At 30.4% G+C, this 16,919-nt stretch overlaps 4 protein-coding genes across 7 annotated transcripts; 3 read left to right on the top strand and 1 right to left on the bottom strand.

Annotated features, from left to right (window-relative positions):
- The first annotated feature begins 1,989 nt into the window (after positions 1-1,989).
- LOC111296333 (adenylyl-sulfate kinase 3) lies at positions 1,990-5,907 on the top strand. Of its 3 annotated transcripts, XR_016346793.1 has the most exons (8): positions 1,991-2,311; positions 2,978-3,126; positions 3,280-3,429; positions 3,813-3,931; positions 4,017-4,101; positions 4,494-4,540; positions 4,652-4,858; positions 5,698-5,907. XR_016346793.1 is itself a non-coding variant. In XM_089768913.1 (7 exons), the coding sequence occupies exons 2-7, from the start codon at positions 3,003-3,005 to the stop codon at positions 4,748-4,750; spliced, it is 624 nt and encodes a 207-aa protein (XP_089625039.1). In that variant the 5' UTR covers positions 1,990-2,311; positions 2,955-3,002; the 3' UTR covers positions 4,751-5,109. The 3 variants fall into 3 exon arrangements, 2 of the variants coding, with proteins under 2 accessions (XP_089625039.1, XP_022746320.1); XM_089768913.1 differs by lacking the exon at positions 5,698-5,907 and having other exon boundaries at positions 1,990-2,311; positions 2,955-3,126; positions 4,652-5,109; XM_022890585.2 differs by lacking the exon at positions 5,698-5,907 and having other exon boundaries at positions 4,652-5,109.
- Positions 5,826-7,963, top strand: LOC111296279 (uncharacterized). Of its 2 annotated transcripts, XM_022890483.2 has the most exons (6): positions 5,826-6,032; positions 6,136-6,354; positions 6,539-6,676; positions 6,822-6,848; positions 7,404-7,499; positions 7,588-7,963. In XM_022890483.2, the coding sequence occupies exons 1-6, from the start codon at positions 5,826-5,828 to the stop codon at positions 7,786-7,788; spliced, it is 888 nt and encodes a 295-aa protein (XP_022746218.2). In that variant the 3' UTR covers positions 7,789-7,963. The 2 variants fall into 2 exon arrangements, with proteins under 2 accessions (XP_022746218.2, XP_089625038.1); XM_089768912.1 differs by lacking the exon at positions 6,822-6,848.
- A 147-nt stretch (positions 7,964-8,110) lies between these two features.
- On the bottom strand, positions 8,111-8,952 carry LOC111296334 (histone H2AX-like). The gene is made up of 2 exons (XM_022890587.2): positions 8,545-8,952; positions 8,111-8,461 (listed from the first exon to the last, which is right to left on the bottom strand). The coding sequence occupies exons 1-2, from the start codon at positions 8,743-8,745 to the stop codon at positions 8,240-8,242; spliced, it is 423 nt and encodes a 140-aa protein (XP_022746322.1). The 5' UTR covers positions 8,746-8,952; the 3' UTR covers positions 8,111-8,239.
- A 4,748-nt stretch (positions 8,953-13,700) lies between these two features.
- Positions 13,701-16,429, top strand: LOC111296347 (gibberellin receptor GID1C-like). Its single transcript, XM_022890609.2, has 2 exons — positions 13,701-14,100; positions 14,901-16,429. Exons 1-2 carry the CDS (start codon positions 14,062-14,064, stop codon positions 15,891-15,893), a joined length of 1,032 nt encoding a protein of 343 aa, XP_022746344.2. The 5' UTR covers positions 13,701-14,061; the 3' UTR covers positions 15,894-16,429.
- The last annotated feature ends 490 nt before the right edge of the window (positions 16,430-16,919 follow it).

Here is a 16,919-nt window from a genome sequence, read left to right as displayed (position 1 = left end):
ATTTTTAATATAATATCGGATCAGATCAGATTTGTCTAAAATCTTAACCCGACCTGAACTCAATTTTTTTTTAATAATACATGATCTGATCATACTCAAAACCTTAATTTAAGAAAAAAAAATTAATTCTATGTGATTGAGTCAGATCGAAATCCGTCGGGCTGGGATTTGGACTACCAACTCTAGATATATATTTAAGAAAATAAAAAAAATAAATTTAAAAAAGGAGATATAAATCATCATTTTAATTCAGTTTATGAAATTAAAAAATTTTACTATTAATATAGTATTAAATAATTTTTTATATCAATTTGAAGTTTGATATACATGTATAAAAGTAAGAATAAATAAAAATAATAAAAATAATATATTTTTTAATTTCTCATTAAACAACAATCTGTCAAAATCACCTCAAAAAACCCAAAAAAAAAAAAAATCGACATTCAATTAATCAATAAAAAAATAATGATCAATTTTATCCAAAAATACCAAAAAAAAAAAAAGGAAAGATAAAAAAAATGAATAATCACATATCTCTGTAAAAGCTTCGAAACAACAATGAAAGACCCAAAAATAAAAGCTTCAAAATACAACTTTAAACGCACCTATCAAACTCAAAGACATCTGCCGAACATAAAACAGCATAAAAAATACTTGTAAGAAGTGAAAAAACTTTTTTGCTTTGTGCTTACTGGTGTTCTTCCAAAACATAAAGCCATAACTAAGGATGAAAAAGAATCGAAAATTTTGAAAATCGATTTGAAATTATAATGTTTGATTCAAGTCGGATCTATTTTTTTTATTCGAATTGAATCAAGTTCGAATATTAAATGTATATATTAAATTTGATTCGAATTTTATATATCAAGTTAAAAAAAAATCAAACTAAACTAAATTATATGTTTTTATAATATTTATATAAATATATTTTAAATTTTTATAAAATAAAAATAATAAATCAAAACCTACTTAAATAATTAAAATAATATATACAAAATTAAAAACAAATAAATCAAATCGAACAGTTAAAATTTGATTTAAATCGAATGAATATTTAATTTGAATTCAGATCAAATTTTAAATTTTTATAATATTATATAATATTTTAAAAAAATTAAATCGAATCTAATCTAAATTAAATCATAATCACCTCTAATCATAGCATTGTAAAAGAAACCCTTACCTTACTAGAATGACACAGCATTGTAAAATAATTATTAATATATATATATATATATATATATGGAAATCAAAGATCCCTTACAGGATTTTTTTGTATAAGAGTTTATGGATTAGTTTTAAACAATAAGTAAGAATATGATCAACCTAAAAATAATAATAATAATAATAGTAGTAGTAGTAGTAAAATTCCTAAGTTGTTTAAAAGAATTGATTGAGAGAATCCCAGTGAGAATAATAATAATAATAAGGGATTAGGCATATGGTTAAAGTTTAGGTTATAAATATAAAATATTCAAATTTGAATTTTATGATTTTTTGTTAGTAAATTATTTGTAAGTTAAAAACGTTTTAAAATATTTGTAAATTTTTTATTGATTAACAATTTATTTTAATTTAAAAATGGAATAAAATTTTTTATATAAAATAATTCTCAGTGAGAACAATAAAAAAATAATAATAAAAGGTCAGATTCCCACATTGAATCTGAACTAAGAGTTTACAAATTAAGATTACAATAAATTCTTGGTCCCATCAAAATTGACAATTCAAAGGTACTTTTCATTTTGACTAAAACCGAGAAAAAAAAAAAAGTTTTCTATTGGAATGGATACATGCAATATTGAAGGCATAGGCGTCTAGATTCATTTTTTTACTTTTCTCGTAAGAATTTAATTTTTAAAAAATAATTATAATTAAATTTTATTTTTAAAAAATAATTATATAAATTAATTTAATTAAATTTATTTAAAAATTCATATTTTCCACATTTATATATAAATTTTCTCTCATTTTCCTTTTAAAACTTTCTCCCTATGAAAATTTCCACTAGCTAAACACATTTTAATTCATTTACTATCAATTATTTTCACTAATAATTTTTTTTTGGTTATTTTGAGAATTAATGAAAACCCATAAAAATATTTTAAAAATCAAATTTTTTCCAATAAAATTAACTGATTCCCTTTCTTCTTTCCTATGTCTATGCCGTCTTCAGCTCCAGCCATCCTTTTCCGGTTTCACAAGAAAACGCTGTTTCTCTCTCTTTTGTTTCTTTCAACTTTACGTCTAAAAAAAAAAGCAAACTTGTAAACATTTCAACTTTCAGCAGGCTTCATTCTTTCTCTGTCAGGTACCTGCCAATCTCTTTAGCTCTTACTTTCATGTGATGGGTAGTTCTGAATTACAAGAAAAACAGTGAAAAATGTGATAAAAATATGTTCTTTTTGGGTCTACATGGATGCATATGTGTATATGATGAAGCATTTTGTTTGGGTTTTTGCAAAATTCTTGACCTTTTTTGTTTTTGAAGTCATTTGGGGTTTTAATTTGTTCAAAGTCTTTGACATGTTTAAGGGTTGAAATGGTTAGTTTTATTTTGATCATTTTATAGATAAAAAATGCATTTTATGTGGTTTTATTTTGCCAGTTTCATTAACTGATTAATGGTGGAGATTTCCTGTCCTCATTATGATGTGTAGGATAAAAGAATTAAGAAAAAATAAACATGTTTTTATCAATTTGAAACATATTTTAGAGGATGCCAAATACAGACTAGAAAAATGTGAATGAAAAAAAAATCAGCTGTTATGTATCATTCAGCAGCTTGATTTTCAAAAAATGAAATACAAAATTTTATGAATTTGTTGGACTATTTCAGTTTTGATTTTAGGCTTCTGTAATTAACATATACAATGGGCACATTAAACCCCTCATACTATTTCCAAGTGGCTTAATGTTGTTCAATATGTGGTTATCTGGTTGCTGTTACCGAGTCTGGGTTTACTTGTATCGTTAGAGAATCAAAGACTAGGGAACTTAAGATGTCGACAATGGGAAATTCAACAAATATATTTTGGCAAGAATTACCAGTTGGGAAGCTTGAAAGGCAGAAGCTCCTTAACCAGAAGGGCTGTGTTGTATGGATCACGGGTCTCAGTGGATCAGGTTTAAAGTCAAATGGACTTTCCTATGTACTTATATTTTTTCTTCTGAATTACAATTATCCTTCCTGGAAAATTAAAACGTTTTAGCAGCTTGAGTTGCTTCCTCCTGGCTTTGAATTTGAAAGTTCTTCTCTGATTGGATTATCATGTTCAGGTAAAAGCACACTTGCATGTTCACTAAGTTGGGAACTGCATACAAGGGGAAAGCTATCTTACATACTTGATGGGGACAACCTTCGGCATGGATTAAACAAGGATCTTGGTTTCAAGGCAGAAGATCGAACAGAAAATATACGCAGGGTTGGTAAGTACAATTTGAGAAATAGAAGTCTCTAGAGTTGAGAGTTTGGTGGGTGTAAATAATTGTGTTTGTCAAGCAAGACATCTAATATATGGCTGCAAATCTTGGTGCAAGTTTGGCAAACTACATGAACTTATCACTGTGTATATTTTAATTGTAACGAGTGAAGATGACATCATGAAGTTTGTACATACTAACTATTAAACATTGTACCATTACCATTACCATTACTTAGATAACTATGCATATGCAAATGATTGTTATGACTAGATGGCTTACAGGAGTTCAGCTTTTGTTTTGCTAGAGCCCAAGGTGTGGTTAGGGCATCGTTCTTCTGTGATATATTTGATTTGAGCTGTTTCTAACGTTTTCTGCATCTAATTTAGGTGAAGTGGCAAAGCTCTTTGCAGATGCTGGTTTAATCTGCATTGCCAGTCTAATATCTCCGTACAGGAAAGACCGTAATGCATGCCGTGCAATGTTGCCAGATGCTAATTTTATAGAGGCAAGGCTCCTTTTGAATGGTTCTCATCTTGATTCCTTTCATCTTTTTTACTGAAGTCGAAATGCCCTTTTCCTCATACATGCAGGTTTTCATGAACATGCCACTGGAATTGTGTGAAGAGAGAGATTCAAAAGGTCTTTACAAGCTTGCACGTGCTGGAAAGATTAAAGGTGTGCTCAGTTGCCTTCATACATTCATTGACAGAAGTTGCCTCTTTGTTCCCCCTTACTTTTATGAACAACGTATACATATTGTCACATAAAATTCATTCTGAATTTTTTTGTTCTTTTTTAATGGGTGAAATGCCTAAAGATAACCTCTATGTTTGAATAGGTGCATGCATTGGAGATCTTTTGAGACAAATTTTCTTTGTCTGATATCCTTTATATTTTTCTTTTCCTAATTGTGTCATTTGTGTTTGCACTCAAGATCTTTACTCTACTTCCCCATGCACAAAAAGAGTTTTGACTTTGAAACATTTAACTTTTTAACACATAATGATAATTTAATTATTTTACCTTTGGTTAATAAAGCAACTGGACTAATAGTGTTATGTTTGTAGGTTTTACTGGCATAGATGATCCTTACGAACAGCCACTGAACTGTGAGGTAAGCGTTTAGTTGAATATGGAAACTGTTAATGGTGACATTGAATTCTGAGCCAAATACTGGTATTTTTCTACAAATCTTGAAATGAATTATCATTTTGCTTCTTTCCAGATAGAAATAAATCAGAAAGATGGAATTTGCCCCACACCGGGTGCCATGGCAGGGGAAGTGGTTTCTTACTTGGAGGAGAAAGGGTATCTGCAAGATTAGTGACTAACTCTCTGTTGACATAGTCAAGTGTTCTCGAAGGCGATCATATTTAAAACTTTACTCTTTGGATCCAATTTTCTTGCTGCAACACCACTTGCTCAGATGGTGGTTAGTTAGTTCTAATTACATCATCTAGTAGTTTGAAATGAGTATTCTTTTGTCCAAGTAATTGTTATTTTTGAGTGACAGGGTTTCGAGTTATGGGCACATCCGGTCATTAACAATCATTATTTTACTGGAAATTCCAGATTCTGGTCCTCGAATTTGTTACTTATATTCTGGATATATGTTAATGAACACCACCTGTGCCTCAGATTGAATTTTTTTATAATATAATTACGGTATATTCTACTCCGAAAGGCAAGTGCATTTGGTGCACTTCTTCACTGGAGGTGAAAGCTTTTCTAGGTATTGCCCTGGTTATACAATGTCATGGAATGGAATTACCACGATGTTTAAGCATGGTAGCAAAGTAGTCCTGGCTGGCTTAAACTCCTGAGTGGTGCATTCAGGGTTGGTCCTGAAAAATGTGGTATGCATCTTCAGGTCCGAGCTGTGTGGATTGCACGCTGCGGAATTTGGTAAGCTGTTAACGGCAAAGTGCCTGTGAGCAGCATGTGTTAGCCCCAACAAATACACCTTAGGTCATAAGCCATGGCTGATGCAAGTCTGCATAATCTTGAATAACTCTAGGTTTCAATTTTATTCACATTTCATTCTGTTACAAGGTGCAGCCTGAAGACTGAACCAATTACAAATGGTAACAGCTATGAGCTAACCCTAACTGAATTAAACTGACTTCGAACTTTGAATGATCCTTATTTATTATGATTATATTAAGTAAAATTATTACTAAAAGGCAAGATATTTATATATATATATATATATATATAAAGTTGAAGAAGACAATTAAATTAAAACGGACCGTTTTTGTTATTCATGAACAGCAAGGCACCAACGACAAGAAGGATAATATTTATGAACTTTACTATATTCCTATGCCTAAACGACTAACGACCCAACCTTAACCTGCTTCTGACGACGCCGTATTCTCCGGAGACGGAACCATCCAGAAATGAGCTTCACGCCTCAGCTCCATCTCGACTTTCCGGCCTCCGTTGTCCAACCTCCAACCATAAGCGATTTCACAAAACGACGTTGCAGAGCTCTACGAAGGATCGACAGAGAGCTCTCGAGACGCAACTTCAAAGCCGCTCTCTCTCTCCTCAGACACCTTCGACGCCAACCCGATGGCCTCCGCGCCTTTGGCACCGCCAAACAGGTCAAATAAATAAATAACTAAATATTTTTTTAAATTTCAAATTATTTATAATTTAGCCAGAAAATTACAATCATTTCTCTCTTCTAATTTTTTTTTCAATTAGGTACCTAAGAAGCTGTCATCATTGGACGAATTGATAATCAACGGTGTGGATTTATCTTATCTTAAACCAACGGTTGATCTGGTAACGGATTCAATAAAAAGCTGCATGCAATGCTCTTTACAAGAACAGGTTTCAAGTGAAGGGTTTGAAACAGATTTGAGTGATGAAATCAAAGAGTCTTCCTATTCCTACGAAGATTACCATTTTTTGTGTATACATGTAAGAGTAACCAATTCATTTTTTCTGTTTAAAGCTTAATTATTTTGAAATAACCGCGAATGAAACTAAAATATGATATGCATTAAGAAGAATTTGTAACATTGAAAAGGTGAAATAAGTATAATCAGACTTATAATTTGGAACAGATTGATGGCTGATGAGTTGAAATGGTGTATATGTGTAGCATGAAGCTGGTCATTTTCTAATTGGTTATTTGCTGGGGATTCTTCCAAAAGGATATAAAATTCCAACCATGACGGAGTTTTGGAAGGGTAGATTTGCTGCTGGAAGTGTAGACTTCGCAGGTTTTGATTCTCTTGAAGTAAGAATATTGTTTCATTAGTTTGCATTGCCCTATTTGCTTTGATGCCTACTCTATTATTCAATTATATGTTATGATAGTTATGCTAAGATAATTTTTAGTACTATTATTTTTTTCTGAATTATGTATCTCTACAACCTTGCAGTCTGGTGTTCACGGAATTTCAAACAAGGTGAGAAACTCTCTTTTGCTCTAGTTTGTTATAAGCATTGGATAGCTCCCCATTATTGCCACTGTACTTGTTTGAGGCAAAACCGCAATAGAAACCAGATAATGGATATGATAGCTAGAATAGTAGAGATGGGGCAACTTCTCCTGTTACTAACAAAAACAATTTACTCTAACAGGAATAAGTTCTGTTAATCTGTTTTTTGTACTGCTTTTTCTTTATAATACTATCATATATAGGTGATGACTAAGGACAATGTGTTCTCTAACTCTATGGTGCATAGAATTTGGTTTATTTGCAGTACTTTGACTTCCAACAGATCATTGAAGGTGAGAGAAGAAATGCGGGAAGAGAGGAACATCATGCATGCTAACCTTGACACTTCATAAGAGTCAAGTTTTTGTTCATATTGTTCCCATTCCCAAGTAATAGCCTCATAGGTATAGTCAAACAGAGTGCATCCTATAAACCCAAGCACACACATGCATTGGACAAACTCTATTAATCAGATGAAGGGCATGGCTTACATTTGGTTCTTCCTGATGTTATGCTGTGCAGACTCTGAACAACTTTTCATGCGTAGTCTTAGGAGGCTTGGTAGCTGAGCAACTACAATTTGGATGCATAGAGGGACTTCATTCTGATGTTGACAAGGTACATTCTATTGCTCAAATGATGTTACCATGGGTTATTTTCAGATTAGTGAATTCTGATTGCTGACACTTCCCATTAATGGAAGCAGCTGGATAAAGTACTCAGATGGTTGGGTTACTCAGGAAGTCAAGTAGATGATCAAGTTAGATGGGCTGCATTGAATACTGTTTCAATCTTGCACCGTCATAATGAAACTAGATCAAGACTGGCAGAGGCAATGGCATTGGGGAGATCAATTGGCCAATGTATCGACACAATAGAGAAATCTGTAGTTGGGAAGGAAATCTAGATGGTTTGTTGAGTCCGGAGTCCCCCCATCTCTGTAACAGTTCCCTTAAACTACTGCCCCACGCAAATGATGCTGTCTTCTGTCCTTAAATGTACAAATGGTAGGCACGTTGGCTATGATTACAACCTCTAATGTAACTTGAAATCTTAGCTAGTTCTGCTTTACATTTGAGTCATTTGAGCAGGTTCCAATGAGCAATACATGAAGATTTCTAGACATTTCAATCTGCAAACCCAAATATTGGCCCATTCTTGCTTGAAACATGGAAATTAATCAGCTTTTGTACTACAAAAACCAGAGCAGAAAAACAGAACCAAGTAAATTTACATAAGTAGCTCTATATATAACTGCTTTGTTCAAAAGACAACATTGTTCATAACCCAAAAAAAATCCTATATCCTACAACTGTTATAGAAAAAACCCCAAGAAAAAAGAAGACTAAGAAAAGGGCCTAAAACTCCTGAGAGGCTGATCCAATATCACCCTTGCCCTTTCCCATTTTCTTGGGGAGAAGATTCTGGTGAATGTTGGGTAAAACACCTCCATTTGCAATAGTGACCGAACCCAAAAGCTTGCTTAACTCCTCATCGTTCCTCACTGCCAACTGGATGTGTCTTGGAGCTATTCGATTTTTTTTGTTGTCTCTCGCTGCGTTTCCAGCAAGCTCTAGGACCTGATTAGGCTTAGACAAAAAACGATTAGAAATTAAAGAAAAATGAGACCTTGACTCAATAACATACAATCAAATGAACTCACCTCAGCAGCGAGGTACTCAAGCACGGCGGAGAGATAGACGGGGGCTCCAGCACCGACACGCTCGGCATATTTCCCAGCTTTCAAGAACCTGGCGATCCTCCCCACCGGAAACTGGAGCCCAGCCTTCTGCGACCTCGACACCGACTTCGATGCCTTCGGCTTCCCTCTCCCTCCTTTCGTTGATCCTCCTGTGGAACTCATCTTTCAAAATCCCTAACCCTAACCCTAACTCTCAATTTTGCTGTGAAAGCGGCAATCGCGAATTGTAAAAGCGGAGGTTCAAATTTAATAGGGGTGTTTGAGAAGAGTGCCTTGCGGGGAGTTATATGCAGAGCTTTGTAGAATTTGATTGGTGGATTGGTGGCCCGCGAGGATTGCCAACGTGGAACGAAATTTTCGGTTTTCGCGGGAATTCCATTTTATTTTTTCTTTGTAGGTTTTTTGGTTCTTATAGGGTACTTGTCTTGTATCAGTTTCAAACGACGTCGGATGCCAAAGGAGCCTATGGCCCAATTCAGGCCATCTAAAAGAAGCCCAAAGATATTCATAGCTAGCTTTTGCCCAAATCTAAATCTTGTTGTTTGGGCTTTTAAAAAGCCTAAAATATAAATCAAGAGATGGGTCATGAAAATAACATTTTCTTTTCCTAATGTTAGGGTTATTATTTCACAAGATTAGACAATTAGATGAAATTTTTTATTCGAAAAGATTAGATAAAAATGATAAATTGAAAAATATTATTATACAGATCAAGTGAACAAATTTGAAAAAAAAATTAATAAATTTTGATATATTTTTTAGTATAAATTTTGATAAAAATTTTACTATTTAATAAGTTTCGATTAAATTTCAATTATAAATGATATTTTTAAAATTTTTTTATATATTATTAGTTTTCGTATTAAAATGTATCAATTTATTAATTTTTTTTCATTAAATTATTTTTAAGAATACGCTTCACAAACTTTAGTTAAAAAATTTCACCTAAGGTTTATTAAAAATATTGACATGTGTTTTTTTTTATTACTTTATAATTTCTTTTAAATATATTCTAATAGAGTATATAAGAACTTTTAATTCTGCTTTAGATGATGCATTAAATAATTTTATCTTATGATGTAGACTAATTATAAACAATCTTTCATATATTTTGACATATAAGGAACATGAGTTTGTTTAACAGAGAAAAAAATTATGTTTTTTTTTTTACAAAAAAAGTCGTAACTCAATAATAAGGAAAATAGGTTACAATTATTGAGATTTAAATCACAAATTTGTTAATGTTGAATGCCATACCTTAAAAATAATTATTTGAATCATTTGAATTAAGATACGAATTAAATAAATTATGTTCTTTTACTATATATCTTGTAGACATAACAAAATAATCATTTATTAGACAATAACTCTTTTATTTTTCAATTACATTTGAAAAAGTTTTATGCAAAAAAAAAAAAAAATCAACCTTATATCTTATTCTATCACCTAAGAATTTCATTCAATTACTTTCCATATATAAACTTCAAAATGTGATACGATTGTAATGAAAGATAAGATAGCAATATAGAGTTCTCTTTTTCTAATAGAAGGAAGTTGAGTCTTAACATAAGAATTTCGATCAAAGCTTGAATGTTATATAATGTTTACCGGCATTACTCTAATATGTAGTTGAAAGAAAAATTTTTCGGTATTTGAAGTTAACAAAATTTGATCGTTATTAAAATTAAAAATTTAATATTTTATTAACAGATAATGTAATTATTCAAAAATTATTGATCCTCAACTTTCAAGAGAAACCATGCATTTATTTATAGCCTCAAAAGGTAAATAGAACCCCTTAGCCAATTTTTTGTAGATATACAAATTTGTTTACTTTGTATTTTCTTTTTCTTTTTTTTTTTTATTTCGTTGAAATAACTTAATTTTCTTTGTATTTTACCACTTAGATCTATTAAAATTAATGATTAAAAAAATTGTAAAACTTTTTAATTTTACGTCGATATAAGTAGATTGCTCCTTATATTTTAATAAGAAATTTGACACATAAGATAATTTTTATTTTTATGTTATTTATCAATTAAATAATATATTTAAAATAAATATCAATTATCTAATTATTTATTATAGTTTAAATTAAATGTTGATCTAATTTAATAATTTGAAAAAAATAAATCTTTTAAACTTAAAAAAAAAAAAAAACAATTAGGGTTGTGACTTAAGCCAAGAAATAAATAAATCCTAAATGAAAATAAATTAGCCCAATTGATCAAATTTGGCCTAATTCAAAGCAATGGGTCCAAAGTAACCATTCTTTGTAATTGTGAGCCAAAAGTTGTTTTTTTTCTCCCTTTATATTGTAAATCAAATCATTTTATCATTTGAAAATAATTATAAAATTAAGCGATATATTAATATTTTTAATGATAAAAAAATTAATAAAATTAATGATTTGATTAAAATTATTAAGTTAAAATAATATAAAAATTAAATTTATATAAATTATAATATAAAAATTAAATTTCAAAATTTAACAAAGAACAAAAGTTTCTAACATATTTTGACAGCTGGAGAAAGATGTAAACTATTCATAAGTACTCAAACGTACTTGTTCATGCAAAAGACAAGGGTACTTTTCTTCTATCTTTTGGAAAATATAAACACCCCCTTTGATTCCTTCTTCCTTTGGCATCCACATGATGGAGATAAGATAATTGTCCTAGGGATTGGTCATACGGGGCATTATAGATTATCTCACAATAGGACCACATTTAAAAAAAAAAAATTTATAGGATGATAAGGGAGAATCCCAAATGCTAAAGGGTTTTTACAGGTATTCATACTTAATTTATAAAGTATTTTTTATTTTGATTTAAAAAATTTATAATTTTATTTTATAAAAAATATTTTTTAAATTTAAAAATTTACTTATATATTATAATATATTTATATGTTCTTTTAATATGAGATTACGAGCATAATAATCTTTTGAATTTTAAAGTTTGACGTTCCTTTCGATCCTCATTTAACTACATAATCAATATCACACCAAAGCTAAGTTCAATTATATGACTAATATCACACTAGATATTAGATTTTATAAGTGATTTCTTATTGCATAGCATTTCGTGTAAAATTTAGTTTATGCCGATTGATAAACTGTTTCTAATACTATTTATGGAGTCATACATTCAACTTATAAGATTTTATCCGTTTTTAATTCAAATGTTTCATAATTTTATCACATAAAAAATATCTTACAAATTTAAATTTAAATTTATATACAAATATATCATATCATATCTATACATTATTTTAATACGAAACTTGCGGCGTCAAATTTTTTTGCTTAAAGCGCTTTATAAAATTTCTATTATAATTTTATAATTAGTCAATTGAATTTCATGATTTAAAAATATAAATTTTACATAATTTTTGTATAAAACTTATAAAATATTGAATTTTAATTAATTATATCATAATATTATAAGTGATATATTATCTTTTAATTTGAAAGTATTTTTATAGTTTTTTATTTTTTTAAATTACACTCATAATTAACTATTACATCAGTATAATTAATTGAATAATTAATTATTATATTATAATTAACTAATAAATTATAACTTAACTAATAATCAAATCCATATACAATAAAACTTGAATATAAAATCTCAAAATTCTAAGACTTCCTTCGAGAAAAAAATTTTTGTTGATCATAATATAGATAATTAAATTATTCATAAGTAATTCAAATTTGATTTAATGTTTAAAATTTTATAACTATTCACATAAAATAATTATATTAATTTACAATAATCTTGAGAGCAACTTGAAAATGATTGTGTTTGAGCTAAGTTATCATGATCATGTAAAAATGTTTAAAAATAAAAAAAAAATTTTAACTTTTAATTTAAAAACTTGGTTTTGTAACCTAATTTAAAATTTTCTCGAGATTTTTTTATGAATAAAATTTTCTTCAAAATAAAAAATCAATATTTTATCATATGTTTTTTAATATTTTAATTATTTATAGTTTTTTTTTATAACAATACAAATACACTTAAAATTTTTAATCATAATTTTCTTATTATATTTTTTAAACATATATTTTTTGGCTGCAACAACAATACTAAATTAGCTATTATTGCACCCAATAACAAATCATAGACCATCTATGACAAAAAAGTTCGACCCATGAAAACGACAAAAGCTATAAATCGAAACGGTACCTATCCATCTTTTTCCCGTTATAGTGGCATTTTCGTTGTTTTCATGTCTAAACTAGGGGTAAAATGTCATTTCAAAGCTTCCCAGAGTCGAGATCTGACGGACTCCGTTTGTCTTCATTTGACCAGGCGTCGGCCGCACGCACGGTAGCTTTTGTCGCCTCCGTTCCCCTTTTTGTTTCTTTCTCCATAATAAAATAAAAAAATAAATTTATTTATTATTTTTATGAACAATTTCATGTCTTCAACACAAATTAATTATTATATTTATTTACGCATGAACTTCATTTATCTAACCAAATAATATTATTTAATTTGTAAAAGTGAGAACAGTATGCAAATAATAATTAAAAATTATTGGTTAATAAAAAAATATATAATTTTTTTTTACATAATGCTCAGATAAATTCTCCAAATTTTGTATAAAAAGTTTTAAAAATAAAATATTTTATTTAATAAAATTAAATAAATTAAAATAATTTTAACAATAATGTTAAGATTTATTGCAAAAATAAAATTTTACAATATTAATTTCATACTTATGTTAAGATTTATCTTTTTTATTATTTTTATTTTTAAAAATAATTAGATTTTATATTTTAATTTTTTATTGATATGATAATAAGTAATGTGATTATAACTAAATAATTATGGTACGTGGCATTATTTAATCAAATATTTATGACACATTGGTTATTTAATTGAAAGTATTAATATGAATTATGAAATATTAAAATATTTAATTAAATAAAATTTTTTTATATTAATTTGATAAAAATTATAATACATTAATCATTTGAAGAAAATATAAGTAAATCCACATCCAAGGGACCCACAGAATAGTTGTCTTTCGGCCGCACAGTTTGTCGTCTCTCACGTCCACATCCACTGGATGTGTATTTTAGCATTTCTTCCTAGACGTTTTCTAACATGCGCATTTGGTTCCTATCCGTCATCCACTCCACACAACAAACATACAAGCCTCTGTGTCTTATTGCAGTGAGATTTATCATTTTATCGTTTACTTTCTGTATTCATTTTTTTCAGTGATTATAAAAAAAAAATCGTCTCTTTTCTTATGAACTTGATAATGAGTTGAACAGCAGAAAAAGAGAAAAAGAAGGGATCTTTGGAGTGTGAAAAAAATTAAGAAAAGAATAAAAGATTAAAATCTTTGTTGGGTTTTTTTAAATCTTGGTTTGTGATGTGAATTGTGGGTTTTCGAGTTGTTCTTCAAAAGGATCTGTTTTAAGCTTTTCGGTATTGTTTTTGAGTCTTTAAAGTTGGGGAAATGGCTAGAAGCAATGAAGTCAACCTGAATGAGTGCAAGGTACAATCTTTTTTCCTTCTTTTCTCTTTCGTCAAATTGTTTTCTTTCTAGAATTGGGTTGTCAAAGATGGGTTTTTTTAATGGATTTTGATATATTTTCTTTTTTTTTTTGGTTAAATATAGTTAAGTTTTAGCTAATTTTTTGTTAGAGCTGTTAACCTTATCAAATCCTTCGTATTCAAGATTTTCTTTTTTAAAAAAAATTGGGGTTTGGGTTGTTTATTTTGCTGCTTTTGGGGTATGGAGCAATTAAGTTTGACTTTGTTTGAGCTTCAACATCATATACAAGTTTGCTGATTTTATTTTATTTTTTTGTGATTAGATTTGGGACTCTTCTTTTTGTTTCTCCAAGAAAGTTGGTAATTTGTGATTTTAGTTCAGTCTTTAGAGTAGCATTACCCGAGGAGGTTTGATTGGATTTTAAAGATCATATAAGTTAGTGGAGGAGTCCTATATGTAGTTGTTGGTTTGGATCACCTTACTTTGGAGGATAACATTTGATTGAATACTTTGTGAAAATTATGGAGTTACATATCCAATTTTGCATTGCATCATAGCATATATTTCTTACTAATTTTTGTGTATATTGACAAATTGAGCACAGTTAATTTCTGGGGTCTTTAGGGTTTCTGTTCATGTATTTGGTGACTTTAGGAAGTCAATTGGTAGTAAAAAATCTTCTTTGTTTAGCTTTGGTTTCATAAGGTCTTGATTGCTGCATCTATTTCTGCTGCACTTTGTTTCTTGGGAAGATGAAACTCTTTTGATTTTTTTTTTCCTTTACCTTTGTCTGTGAGTAGATGGTGGTTCCCCTAAATACATGGGTCCTCATCTCCAATTTTAAGTTGGCTTACAATCTTCTTCGTCGACCTGATGGCACTTTCAATCGTCACTTGGCAGAGTTTCTTGATCGGAAAGTCCCTGCTAATGCAAATCCAGTTGATGGGGTTTTCTCATTTGATGTTGTCATTGATCGTGGTACGAGCCTCCTTAGTCGGATTTATAGACCAGCAACTGCTGAAGAGCCTCAACCCAACATTGTTGAACTTGAGAAGCCTGTTACAGCTGAGGTTGTTCCTGTTATAATTTTCTTTCATGGTGGAAGCTTTGCACATTCATCGGCAAATAGTGCTATATATGACACTTTATGTCGCCGATTGGTAGGTATCTGTAAGGCTGTTGTGATCTCTGTCAATTATCGTCGTGCACCTGAAAATAGATATCCATGTGCTTATGATGATGGGTGGACTGCTCTTAAGTGGGTTAACTCTAGATCATGGCTTCAAAGTCAGAAAGATTCAAAGGTTCATATATATTTGGCTGGGGATAGCTCTGGTGGTAACATTGCACACCATGTTGCAGCACGAGCCATAGAATCAGGAATTGATGTATTGGGAAATATATTGCTCAATCCAATGTTTGGTGGACAAGAAAGAACTGAATCTGAAAAGAGTTTAGATGGGAAATATTTTGTTACTCTACTAGACCGTGACTGGTACTGGAGAGCTTTTCTACCTGAAGGAGAAGACAGAGACCATCCTGCATGTAATCCATTTGGTCCTAATGGTAGAAGTCTTGAAGGAATCAAATTTCCAAAGAGTCTAGTTGTGATTGCTGGTTTGGACCTTATTCAGGATTGGCAATTGGCTTATGTTGAAGGGCTCAAAAAGGCTGGCAAAGAGGTTAAACTTTTATATCTGGAACAGGCAACAATTGGTTTCTACTTGTTGCCGAATAACAATCACTTCCATACGGTTATGGGAGAAATAAGTAAATTTGTGAGTTCTGACTGATAATAGAATTAACTTTACCTGCAGGCAGCCTTAAATGACAGGAGCTTGGCATTCCACTTGCAGTCATTAACAAGTTTGCAGTTTTGATTGTGTAGTGTATTACTACTTACTCTGGTATTAGTACTGCAATATTGCTAGTTGGCTCTCTCGGGCTCTGCTTGATTAAGCTCTTTTGGGTGTTAGAGCTTTTTGACTATGTTTAGCAGGCCACTAAATTTAAGAGTTACAGATTCTGGCTTCTTGCCACTAAGGAGAAGAAGACAGGAATATATGGATAATATATGGTACCTGATGAAGGGGTCGGTGCCTGACTAATGTTATATAAGGTAGTTTTAGAACATAGATTAGAAAGGTTCTATGGTGTTGTTATCCTGTATGTTTATACGTATGTGTTTGTATATATAAAGATGTTTGCTTAAATCGATCTCCTCGGTTGTCTTTTAGTTTTTTCCCCACCCTTTTAAATTTGGGTATTCTGTTCGCTATATTCTTGTTTGACACCCGACTTGGCAAGTGTAAATACAACTATGTTTATAAGATTGAGAATTTTTGAGTTAAAAGATTTCTGCTTATGATGCCTCTTGTTTATATTTTGTCATAAACATGCAAACTTATGCAGGTAGAGAGTCTTCAACTCTTGATTCTGGTTTCCTGAAACCTTCTGATAGCAAGAATTTTCTTCTTGGATTTGTAGTTTTAAAACTAAAAAGACAAGAATAAACTCCCAACCTTATCTTTCAAGTTAAAACAATGGGGCAGTGCAGATTCCATGATAGTGAATTTTTGTTTGCTTGTTGGGGTCAGACTGTGGTTGGTGAGCTACATGCTTCTTCATGGGATGTGTATGTTCTACTCAGGGTTGCACAAACAATGACTTCACAGCTTTTTGTCTTATCTATATGTTTAATCCTAACAAATGCTGGATTAGCCTTTATTTTAGGTAGGAGGTTGCAGTCTAGGAATAGGAAAAGGGAACGTGTAGTTGTGGGGATACAAACTCCAGACCTACGGGATATCACCTTTTAA

This window comes from Durio zibethinus, chromosome 12 (genome assembly GCF_047325235.1).
Source record: "Durio zibethinus cultivar Kanyao isolate XHJ-2024 chromosome 12, ASM4732523v1, whole genome shotgun sequence".
Lineage (NCBI taxonomy): Eukaryota > Viridiplantae > Streptophyta > Magnoliopsida > Malvales > Malvaceae > Durio > Durio zibethinus.
Note: the sequence above shows the minus strand (reverse complement) of the source record. Positions and strands in the feature narration are given on the sequence as shown.